The 13,200-nt window shown below is 36.4% G+C and overlaps 1 protein-coding gene across 1 annotated transcript in view; it reads left to right on the top strand.

The window, feature by feature from the left end:
- The window catches only part of OSTM1 (osteopetrosis associated transmembrane protein 1), a 41,840-nt gene extending 36,394 nt beyond the window's left edge, over positions 1-5,446 (top strand). Inside the window, exon 6 of the mRNA XM_001927476.5 lies at positions 3,167-5,446. Coding sequence (XP_001927511.1) covers positions 3,167-3,222 — 56 coding nt within the window. The 3' untranslated portion in view covers positions 3,223-5,446. The remainder of the gene's footprint in view (positions 1-3,166) is intronic.

Genomic DNA, 13,200 nt, shown 5'->3' with positions numbered 1-13,200 from the left:
CACAGACAACTTGTTTATGAACAAATTGGAATTGTAGTTGCAAGAGAGTTACTTGACATATAGCACATGCTCAATATGTATTAATTCCTTTCCTTTCTCCCCCATCAAATAGGACAGACCAGAAAAAGGGCTAACTAGAAGGTCCCAGCCAGCCAAAGAAAAGTGGTTTCTAAATCTCATAGGTTTCTTGTTTATTATTGGAATCAAAGTATGGGCCTATCCCTTAGTAATTTTAGTTTTTTAAAAAGAGAATATTTTCTGAAGGAAAAAAATTAAGCTTTTTTTCTTTCAAATATTATTCCTAATCTAGGAATCTATGATATAAAAATTCTTTTCCCTGTAAATTTCATTCTGGCACCTCTTTATGATTTATCTAACTTCACCTCTAATATATCTAACCTTAAAAAAAAAACAAACAGAATACTTGTAGATCTGAATTTGTAATGTCTCATTATCTCAAAAAGCTGGCTACTAGAGGGGAGAAACATTATGAGGCGTGTATTTAGTAAAGTATTTTAAATATTGTCGATATTCTCTAAATATGTAATAACTCAGTCCTAACAGTATACATTTAGAATAATAAAAAAATCTTGTAAGGACCTCACTTTTGAGATACTTTATTTTTCAGGGCTTGATGTACTTTTAAAGTTTAGCATCTTATTTGCTTTGCAAATCTGCCTAGCTCCATTTCCAATCAGTGTTTTTTGATTGTTTCCATGGAAGTCACTACTGTCCCTCTGCTTGTACAAGCCACGAATCTTGTTTTCTTTTAATTTCTTTTTAATATCTTTTAGTTTCTTTATTCCTTTTCTTTTATTTCCACATTCCCACCCCTTTTCAATTCATCTTCAAGTACTGCCAGTACTATTTCCAAAAATATATCCTAAATGATCTTTTCTGTATCTCCACCAGTAATGCCTTATCCCCAGCCATCATCATCTCTTATCTGCACCAAGGCAGGGGGTCCCTTCACTGGTACACCTGCTTCCATTTCTTGACCCACTACAATTCATTCTCCACATAGTGGCTAGAGTAGATTTTTAAACACAAATTTAAAACAAAGTGCTCTTCTCCCATTTGAAATCCTTCCTGTGTACCCATTGCACGTAGAGTAAAATACAAACTTATTCAAAGGTCTGCTGTCCAAGTTGCATGTGACCTGGCCCCCATCTGCCTTCCTAAACTCCTAGTATCCACCTCTCTCCTTGTCCATGATGCTGTATGTAAGCAGTCTGGCCTTCTTCTTGCTCGTCTCAAACACCAAGCTCATTCACACTGCGCTCTTTCCATGGCTCTTGTATTTGCCCTCCCTACTTTCCTTGACTAGCTCCTTGTCACCCAGGTCTTAGGTAAAAGGTTACTTAGGCAAAGAGACCTTTAATGACCCCCTGACCTAAGAATATACCCTTCTTCTAATTCTGTATCATCTTTCTTTAATAACACTTAATTGCTAAATTAAGTTTTCCACTTATTTTCTGCCTTTTTTGTCTACCCTGCCTCAACTGTAAGTTCCAACAGAAAAAGGATTTTGTTTATCTTGCTCACCACTATATCACCAGCATCTAGAAAGTACCTGGCCCATGGCAAGTGCTCAGGAATATTTGTTGAATAAAAGAACATTATACTTAATGTTAGCAGTTCCTAGAGTGTGCTCCTCAAAATATTAGTCCTGTGAGATTCCTTCTCGTGAGCTTCATAATTACCTGAATATAAATTAAGGCCTTGGAGATTATATTCCCAAAACTTGACAATGGGACCTTTCCATAATACCTATTAATGTTTCACAGAAGCACTATTTATGAATTAAATGATGAATTTAAGGAAATGCTAGAGTAAGCAAACAGTTCTTATGCTGTTATCTCATGGAAATTTTAATTTACTTTTCTTTATGCCGCCACTCATCAAGTCCTATAGTATGAATTAAGGATTCAAAAAAAGGAACAAGGCACAATAGACGCCCTCAAAGAACATACTGACCATAGTCCAATCATTACAGTAAATGTAATAGAGGTATATACAATATGGTCAGACCACAGAAGAGGGTAGGATGCATTTGAGGTGTTGGGATTCACCAGGAGACGATCCCTGGGGTTTAATTTTGAAGGATGTAGGGATTTATCAGATAGAGAATAAAGAAGCAAGGAAGTTGTGGGTTTATGTACTCCCTAGTATTGCTACCTGGTTAGTTTAATGAATTTAGTAATTAATTAGAAGCTAGATTACTTTTTTTTTCATTTAAAAAATTTTTTTTAAAAATTACTCAATGAATTTATTACATTTATAGTTGTATAGTGATCATCACAATCCAGTTTTATAGGATTTCCATCCCACACCCCCAGCACATCCTCCCACCCCTCAACCTCTCTCCTCCAGAGACCAGAAGTTTTTCAAAGTCTGTGAGTTAGTATCTGTTCTGCAAAGAAGTTCATTGTGTCCTTTTTTCAGATTCCACATGTCAGTGGAAGCATTTGATGTCAGTGTCTCATTGTCTGACTGACTTCACTTAGCATGATAATTTCTAGGTCCATCCATGTTGCTAAAAATGCCAGTATTTCGTTCCTTTTAATGGCTGAGTAATATTCCATTGTGTGTAGGAACCACATCTTCTTGATCCATTCCTCTGTCAATGGACATTTAGGTTGCTTCCATGTCTTGGCTATTGGAAATAGTGCTGCAATGAACATGGGGGTACATGTGTTTGTGTACATGTGTTTGTGTACAAGTATAAAGTACAGCTCACTTTTCTTTATAAGCCATTTAAATGTTTTAACAGTGCAGAGTTTTTTCACTGAATTATCTTAAGAGCAATTTAGACTTGGATTTCTAGGTTAGACTTTTAATATAATTTTATTATTATACCTTATAGCACCTCCATTTTTTAAATAGAGTACTTTCACTTATATTACATGTTTAAGGTTGTGATGTTCAAGATGATGTAAACTCTGTCTCTTTTACTTGGTACTACTAACAAAGTCATGTGCAGCTTCTAGCAAAGTTATGTTTCTTGAGCTTGGTAGAAAAAAAATAGATTTAGGTTTTTAAGTCTTATAAGATTGAATATATTTAGAGTCAAACATAGAATTAAAAAGTGAATACTGTATTTTACATAAAAATAATGAATAATCATGTTTAGAAAATTAAGTTATAATGCTTTTTATTTATTTAGCCAAACGTCTCAAGTCCAGTACCAGCTTTGCAAACATTCAAGAAAATTCAAACTGACATCTGCAGAATGGAGACTTAACATTGTATTCCATGGATGAATAGTGGAAGACACAGCTTGGTCCAAAAGAAGATAAATCATGATTTGACAAGTCAACTTCTTAAGAACTGCAAGGACTTCAGATTTATTTTTAAATAATAATTCTCAATTTTTCTTTCCTTTTCCAGCCCCTTTTAAAGGGTTTAGGTATTTTTAATTTCCAGGCATAGCAATGTTGTCTATTTTAAAGTGTATTTGTTGTAATAACAAAAGATGCAAGAACAATCTTTGTTTTATTTTGTAGTGACATTGTTACTCTTTGAGACTCGTGATATCTCTTTAGTGATACAGAAACAAGCAGCAAAGTTTTTGAAAACTGACATTTAAAAATTAATCAGTTATAGCAGAATTTGAAAAAAAAATTACTTGCCAAAAAGTAACAGGTCCAAAGAGTAATTTAAGTTTCTCACCACTGCAGTATTATTATCACATAGGTATTTAATATGTCATATGTTATAAATAATATGTAATTCAGTCTCTATCTTCCTCAAAGTCATTTTTGAAACCACTAATTATAAACCTCCCAAATGATTTTTAGAAGTGGGAAGGCACATTACATTTATCCTTGTAAAAAGATTTATGGTACCTGGTTTCTTACTTGACTTTTATAAATAGTATTTTACACCTTTTTTTGCCTTTATTTCATGAGTAATTTGAAATCACTGGACTGCTTTATTATAATCAGGGCAAGATGGATTCTTTTTATACTGGGGATTTGCATTGTGATTAATTAAGTTATTTGGCAATTTATAATTTATTACTACTTTAAATCAAATGTAGCATTGTCACACTGTATTTAAATTGTGATTTTTTTTTTAATAGAGATTTTTCTCTTGGAATACTTGGGGAGTTTAGGAGAGAAGAAAAAGGAGTAAAAAAAGCTTAAGGTTCAGAAAATAGACAGGGACCTGAGGGGATGCTTACTCTAAGACTGTGGAGTGGTTTATATGGGGACATGAATCAGATTGAGACTGATACAGAAAGCAGTTCAGTTAGGATGATGCTTATTTTTTTCTAAATTCTTTAAATTAGATAAAAGTGATATATGATTGAAATGAAGTCAGATATCTCACGCTCAGAAAACAAATTCTGTTTTGGAATGTTTGTATCAACCCTTCAAAAAAAGTTTTTTTCCCCTCAGGTTCACATTTTTTCCCCTCAGGTTTTTAGTGTTAGGTGTTTCATTTGCTAATTCCATCTCTCTGTCTTGGTGGAAATAGGCATTGTTTTAAATATTGAAAATATAATGCCTGTTCTATATAGAAACAAGAGTTTGGCTTAATTGGTATAAGAATCTGAATCCCAGAGTGTCTGTTGTGTCTCATCTGGATTGGTGGCATGTGTGCAGAGCCAGGACACAGGTTCAGTCCCTGGCCTGACACAGTAGGTTTAAGGATCTGGGATTGCCACAGCTTCAGCATGGATCGAAGTTTTGTGGCTGGGATCTGGCTCAGGATCCCAGACTCAGGAAATCCATATGCCACAGAATGGCCAAAAAAGGAAAAAAAAAAAAATCTAAATCCAAATCATACACTGTAAAATGCTATCAAAGAGGGACAAGAAAGTGTTTTTTATTGCTTTAAAAAATGTTTACCATATATGCAGTTTAAAAGAGAAGGCTCATCCTTGGATATGTAACATATCCAAAAGTTGTTACAGTTTTCTAGTCTGCTGTGATCCATTTAAAATGTGCTGGGGTTTGTTCTGCTGTTACTACTGTTCACGCTGCTGATGCTAATAGTTCTATCTTGATTTGAAGAATATTGTTGAGGGCCATTGAAAACGGTCTTTCATTAATGCAGATAAAATCAGTTTACATGTGCAAAGTTACAAAATGGCGTATGTGATTCTGTAAGTAGTGACTCCTTGATCACCTTTTTAATATTATGTATTTCTAAAAACCATTGCTTTTGGATATGGTTGACATTAAGCACTTTACAAAAGAAAAGGCAGCCTTTACTATTTTTCTGGTTGAGTCATTGCTTTCTAGAAGTAGCATCAGCAATAGATTTAAAAAATAAGTATTAAGCACTACACTAAAGTGTGTAAATGTTTCATTTTTTAAAGTCATATTGAAAAATTCTTTGCATAGTTCCAGATTCTTCAACTCATAGCATATGTGTGTGCACAAGAACATCTTTAGTTTTTCGACATTTTGAAATAAAGGAAGTAGCTTAAGGAAAATGCTGTGCTGTCTTTGATTTTTTAATACATCTTTAAAACTTGAGGGAGCTCCCTGGTGGCCTAGCGGGATAAGGATCCAGCATTGTCATTGCTGGGGCTTGGACTACTGTGGCTGGATTCCATCCCTGGCTTGGGAACTTCTGCATGTGGTGGGCATAGCCAAAAACAGACAAACAAACAAACAAAAAAACCAGATGTAATTGAACATCGCATTTCAGTTTTTCATGTATTGAGTTTAAATGCCTACTTTAAAAGCACTGCCTTGGAGTTCCCGTTGTGGCTCAGTGGTTAACGAATTCAACTAGGAACCATGAGGTGGCGGGTTGGATCCCTGACCTTGCTCAGTGGGTTAAGGATCCAGCGTTGCTGTGAGCTGTGGTGTAGGTTGTAGGCGCGGCTTGGATCCCATATTGTCGTGGCTCTGGTGTAGGCTGGTGGCTACAGTTCCAATTCGACCCCTAGGCTGGGAACCTCCATGTGCCTCAGGAGTGGCCTAAGAAATGGCAAACACACACATACACACACACACACAAAGGTAACTACCTTATAATTTTGCTGCAAATAGAAATGTACTTTCGAATTTTTTATATTATTGTATATTTGAGAGGTAGAAATAGTATCAGCTGTCTTAAAGGCTAACTCTAAAGGAATGAGTAACACCAGAGTTTAGTTGGTAAATGTTACTTTGTGGGACAGTATTCTCTAATGTTTCACGGATGGGCTCTAAATTTTACTACAATGTACTCCTATACAGTGAAATTTTTTTCCCAGAATGACATTGTAGTTGGGGTTACATTTCTAACTAAAGACTTGACTGACATCATGTAAATAATAGACATCACCACCAATGAGTTGTGGAAGCAAAACTATACTTGTAACCTATGTAACAATTTAAAATGGGAAAAAATATGTTCTATGTTCATATTCTGTACTTTCGTATACTCTCTCTTCCTTTTTTTTTTCTTTTTAGGGCCATACCTGTGGCATATGGAAGCTCCTAGGCTAGTGGTCAAATTGGAGCTGCAGCTACTGGCCTACGCCACAGCCATAGCAATGCCAGATCCGAGCTGCATCTGTGACCTACACCACAGCTCATGGCAACACTGGATCAGTAACCCTCTGAGTGATGCCAGGGATCGAACCCAAGTCCTCATGGATACTAGTCGGGTTCATTACCACTGAGCCACAATGGGAACTCCCTAAGTATATATACTTTCTGAGCTAGAAGAAACCTTAGAGGTCATTTGGTCACAGAATCCCAGAGCTGGATGAGGCCCTAAAAATTACTTAATCCAGCCATACATGACTAATTCTGCGTGATTTAATCACTGCATGCGATCCACTGCATGAATTCCTTCAAAGTATATCAGTTACTTCCTTTCTTCTTCACTAAAGGAAGTAGAACATCATAGAACTCCTTGCTTATGACTGAGCTGTTATTGGATAGTCAACTCTAAAGCTGAGGCTTGAGATCCCTAATCAAATGTTTTTCTACTGTTCCACTCTGCTTATCATGTAAAAGTTCCATAAAAATGACCACATTGATTATAAAAAGGGCTTTGATGGCCTATGCTGAATTATACATGTAGCACATAGAAGCCACAACTCTGCCAAGTTTGCTTGTTCTAAAGTATTACATTGGGTAATAACAAATATTTGTCATAAATATAACATATTTAATGACTAGTTATTTTCGTTGTCTCCTTGGAACTAAAGAGAGCTTTTAAAAGATAATAGACTGATTTGTGCTCTTAAAGCATGGAGATTTTCAATAATGGTTTATAAAGTCTGATTTTCCTAAGATAAACAGGTATTTTTCAAAAACCCATCCCCATATCAAAATGCAATCAAAATATTTCAAACCTTTAAGAGAAATGAGAAGCCCATTTTAGGTAGATGTTATAGTAATTCCTCCATTTTCTTACTTAAATATCAGGATTGTGTCCAAAAGATTTGTCCAATAACACTGAAAGTGAAAGGCAATTCAACAGTTGTAAATTTTGGAATTATTGTGGACAACTAGAGTGTAGGTAGGCAGGACTGAACATTTTTAGCTTATCCTGTCTGACTTCTGAAACAGAAGAGTATTGAGAAGTAAGGAGAAGGTCTTTACTCACTGTAATTGTGTATGTTTTGAGGCAAGGGCTCACAATAGAAAGCCTTGCAGTCATTTCTATTTCCAGAGACCAGAGTTATTTCTTCCCTTTTCTTTCTTTTCGTTTTCTATATTTATTTTTAGTGCTATTGCCAGTAATGTAATAAGAGCTAAGATACAAAAGGTTTGACTTTGGCTTTTTAAAATCCTCTTTATATCTTGCCTGTTTGGCACAAAATAAGATGCTATTGGAGTTCCCATCGTGGCTCAGTGGTTAACGAATCTGGCTAGCATCCATGAGGACACAGGTTCAATCCCTGACCTTGCTCAGTGGGTTAAGGATCTGGTGTTGCTGTGAGCTGTGGTGTAGGTTGCGACATGGCTCAGGGCCTGCATTGCTGTGGAGTAGGCCGGCAGCTGCAGCGCCTATTCGACCCTTAGCCTGGGAACCTCCATATGCCGTGGGGCAGCCCTCAAAAGCAAAAAAAAAAAAAAAAAAAAAAGACTATTTTTTTGTACAACTCAAGGACTTTTACCAGTCAAAATTCAGCATTTCCTAACACATAACATGCTTTCTCTCACTGCATTACTCCTGTGGGCTTAGAGCAGTAATTATGGTATAATGTACAGGTATAATTTATGTACAGGTATCATGATTCATGCACTGGTAAGGAAGAATCAGCAATATGATTGCTTTATGGTAGGCTAGCCCATACACTAATAAGTGAATTGTTATAAAAAAGTTTATGGCATACAGTATTATGTCATATACTTAATATGGTATTGGAAACATCATTATATTTTTTTAAAAAACCACTTACTTGTGATGATAGGCTGATACAGTTTCTTCAGTTACAAAAAAGAGGCATACTGTATGGTAATGTAATTCTTTGAAAGCAAAGTTATAAAACAGTAAGAAAACTAACATCACTAATTTTAAATTAAGGATACCTATGTAAGGAAAAACTGTCCACTTCAGTACAGTTCTTGTACACAATGTTCTACATACATATTTTTGTATATTTATTGAAAAAAATCTGTGTATAAGTGGGCACACAGGGCTCCACATGTATTTTTTTGTATATTTATTGAGAAAAATCTGTGTATAAGTGGGCCTGCATAGTTCAAACTCCCATTGTTCAAGGGTCAACTGTACTTTATTTTATTTTATTATCATTATTATTATTTTTTGCTTTTTCAGGGCCACACCTGCAGCATATGGAAGTTCTCAAGTTAGGGGTTGAATTGGAGCCGTGGCTCCTGGCCTATGCCTCATCCACAGCAACATGGGATCCCCAACCCACTGAGCAAGGCCAGGGATTGAACCTACATCCTCATGGATACTAGTTGGATTTGTTTCTGCTGTGCCATGAAGAAAACTCCTCAACTATACTTTAAAAAAAATCACTCCATTGCCTTCTGGCTTTCAGAGTTCCTGATGAGAGTTCTGCTATAATTCTCATATATTTTCTGTATGTAATATTTTTATTTATTTTCTGGTTGCCTTTAAGATTTCCTCTTAATTTCCAATTTTCAGTATTTTACTGTGAGGATTCTAGGTGTGTTTGTTTTTATTCTGCTTGGAATTCTCTGAGCCTCTTGAATTTTTTTGTCTTTAATTTTATAAAATTCTTAGCTACTATACCATCAAACAATCTTCTGCCCTGTTTTCTCTCTCTCTCCTCCCTCTGGGACTACAATTAGATTTATGTTAGACCATTTGATATTGTCCCACGGCTCTGCTGATGCATTCATCTGTTTTATTCACTCTCTTTTTCTCTTTTTGTTTCAGTCTGGATCACTTTATGGACCTACTTCAGGTTCATTGATTCTTTCTTATGCTGTGTCCTGTCTGCTGCTAAGCTTATTGAAGTGATTCTTCATCTCTCGACATTATGTTTTTATTTTTAGCATTTCCATTTAACTCTACTATAGTTTCTATCTATTCTGCTGAAATTCTCCATTTGTTTCTGAATATTGTCCACTCATTCCACTAGATCCCTTAGCACTTTAATTACAATTATTTTAAAATTCCTTTTGGATAGTATCAATATGTGGGTCATCTCTGGATCTAGCTCTGTTGACTATTTTAGCTCTTGACAATGGGTCATTGTCACTTTTGTCTCTTGCCTTTTAATGTCTTAAAATTTTTTTACTGAATGTCAGACATTGTATGTAAAATAATAGTAGAAACTGAGATAAATAGTATTTATACCTGCAATGGGAAAACCTCTCCTATCAGCCCATTAGTGTGGGAGAACCAAGAAATGCCCATCAGTAGTTGATCTGTGTTTGAGATTTATTGTTGATATCGTTACCTTCAGTACACCACAGATTTCAAATTCTTCCAGTAGTGGACCACTTCTACTTTGTATTTAGTGTGTGGCATAGAATGTCAGAGAGTTTATCTCAGTGTCCCTGCTTTTAGCAGACTACACATCTGTACTGCAAGTGGAATCTTTCTCTGTGGTCCTGCCCTTCCCTCAGCTGTAGAGATCTGTTGCTTGTTTCTTTGTGCAAAGCTTGTGGTTGTTGCAGACAGTGTTTCTCCCCCTCTAGCCTTAGTCTCATGCAGGCTTTGGGCTTGAGTTTTAGGGGTGCATCTCCCTCTCCCCATGACAGTCACACTCAGTATTGTAATGGGAGGCAGTCTTAAATGAGAGCAAGTTTTCCATCATACTAGCAGCATACCTCTGCTGTGTATTAGGGCAGGATCCTGGTCACAAATGGGTTTCCTGCCCCTCGTCAGCATCTGAAGGTTCTCCCTTTAAGTACCCTACTATAGCCAACCTTTTCCTGTGACCAGGGGACAGGAGGTTTTTTTTTGTTTTTGTTTTTGTTTTTTTTTTAACCACTCCATTAGTGGCAGATGGTTTTTCCTTTGTATGAAAGAACATGGGTTTCATGCTTCCTCCCAGTGCCCCCCAGTGGTAGGTGGTTGTCTTCCTCATGCCTGTGTCACCAAAGGGAGGGTCTTTGAGTTTTCCTGACATGTTCCCAGTTTTTCTTATGAGTACCAGTGGAGGCTTATGGAAAAGAGCTGACAAGTGAGAGCAGACTCATCTTGTATCTGTGGCTTCCAGAGTTTCTAAGCTATCACATAGCCCATATGTGGTTCTTAAGAATTTGTTAAAATTTCAGGTTTTTTCCTCTTACTGTTTTGGCTCCCACTCTTCCTCTTGTACTCGCCCGAAGCAAAAGTGTTTGTAGGGGCAGTACTTCTTGGCTTTCTGTATCCTAAGTGGGACTGGAACTCACTGGTTGCTTCTTGTTGTCAACTGCCAGAGTCCAGCTCCAGCAGCTAGGGTGTCCCTACGGGGATAGACAGTGTCGGCAATGCACATGGAGACAGCCTCTTTGTCCCTTCTTTCAGGGCACTGGACTGCTCAAATTTTATTATCATAAGTAGCAGTTTATATAGACAGCTTAATTGTAACTTACATTACAGTGCTTAGGTCATATTTTTAAAGGTTAAACTTTTAGATTACATGGTACAGTAGATATACATTGTATTCTAAGGATTTTAATTAAAACCAATGGATACGATACATCATGTAAAAGTATAATGGGTACAAAACATCATGCAGAAAAAAAAACATTAGGTAAAAATAAGTTTTGGTACAAAGCATCTTGTGGTTACTACCTATTATTACGTTAAGCTAATCATTAACAGCCAGAAAGGTCACAGGCATAAGAATCTGACATTAACAAAGTTCATTTTTAGATTAAAACCTAGAGTAAAAAACTTCAAAGCGTTATGGTCAGGGGACAGTATGAGAAAATATTTTTTATATCAAAGCAACTTAATTTCCTAAAACTTAAAAGCTTTTTACAAAATTCATTAAAAGCAAGATTATTATTATGTTTTTCCATGTATGTCTAACCTATTCTTAACCTATTATACATAGCACAATTACCTAACTCTAAAATCTATTCTTACTTGTAACAAACTAATGAATACTTTGTTTTTACCTACGTTGGCTCTGAATAGGGGAAATTCAACCAAAGTGAAGTTCTTATTATTTTATTACTGTTCCAATTTTTTGTTGTTCCAATTTTATTGAGTCACAAAATAATATAGGAAAATAACAGAAAATAACAAACAAATAACAGGAAAAGACTGAATAATAAGTAAATAACAGAAAAGACTGATTTTTCCAAGAAGCGATTTTATTCTTTTTTTTTTTTTTTTTTTTGTCTTTTTGCTATTTCTTTGGGTGGCTCCCACGGCATATGGAGCTCCCCAGGCTAGGGGTCGAATTGGAGCTGGAGCCACCGGCCTACGCCAGAGCCACAGTAACGCAGGATTCAATCCGCGTCTGCAACCTACACCACAGCTCACAGTAATGCCGGATCCTTAACCCACTGAGCAAGGGCAGGGACAGAACCCGCAACCTCATGGTTCCTAGTCGGATTCGTTAACCACTGCGCCACGATGGGAACTCCAAGAAGAGATTTTATTCTTGCACTGTTGTGCAAAGCCTTCATTTTGTTATTGTTGCCGTTGTTGTCGGGTTAGCAGGTGAGCCTCAATGTTTTTAGAACTTGCCCTCAGAACTGTGCCGCCGGGTAAGCCCTTTTCCCTATTTTTAAAACCTGCCCTTGGAACTGTGCTGGCGGGTAGGCTTTTTTTCCTCGGTTAGGAACCCTGCCTTCGGAACTGTGCCTTCAGGCTAGTTCCCTTCCTCGGCCTCCTGCATCTCCTCGGCTCTCCGCAGTCAACTTTAAGTTTTTACTTGACATCAGATTATTCTGCAATTTGTTTACTAGGTTAAGAGATAAAACAAAAAACAAGATTGATAATGATGGAAACCATAAAAAGGAAACAAATCTCAAATCAAAAAATATAGTAGCTGAAATTAACTCACTGGAAGGTTTTTATAGCAAATAAGACATAGTTGAAGAGATAATTAAGAATATATTAGAAGACTATCTCCAGAAGGAAACATGGAAAGAAGTTTAGAAATACAGATGAGGAGTAAGAGATACAGGGGATGTGATGAGAAAATTTAATATAAATGTATTTAGAGTGTCTGAAGCAAAGGAAAAAGAAAATGGAACAGAAACAAATTTTGAAAAGGTAATAGCTGAGTGCATTCTCAAACTGATAGAAAATATTGTCACAAATTGAGAAGCCAAAACAGAATTTAAAACAAACCCAAAAACCTAGTCAATTCATAGTAAATGAAAACCAAGGAGAAAATCACATGTACATACAGATAGAGGAAAAAAAGGCATTACCTTCAAGAGAACAATAATTAAACTTGGTTTCTCAAGAGAAATAATGAAATCCAGAAGATAAATGAAGTATTTTCAAAGTGCTAAAAGAAAGTAATGGACAATATAGAATTCTATGCCCAGCAAAAAAGTGGTCTCCAAAATTAAAAGAGAAATAAGTCATCTTTGGGCATAAAGGCTGAGAGGATTATCACAAGCAGGCCTGCATTAAAAGAAATACCAAAGTCAAGAGGGGATTTTTGTCTTTTTTGTCTTTTTAGGGCCACACCTGTGGCATATGGAGGTTCCCAGGCTAGGGATCTAATCAGAGCTGTTGCTGCCAGCCTATGCCACAGCAACAGCAATGCTGGATTCGGGCTGCATCTGCAAACTATACCACAGCTCACAGCAATGCTGGATCCTTAACCCACTGAGCAAGGCC

The sequence above is a fragment of the Sus scrofa genome, chromosome 1 (genome assembly GCF_000003025.6).
Source record: "Sus scrofa isolate TJ Tabasco breed Duroc chromosome 1, Sscrofa11.1, whole genome shotgun sequence".
Lineage (NCBI taxonomy): Eukaryota > Metazoa > Chordata > Mammalia > Artiodactyla > Suidae > Sus > Sus scrofa.
The sequence above is the reverse complement of the archived record's forward strand: the minus strand, read 5'-3'. Positions and strand labels throughout refer to the sequence as shown.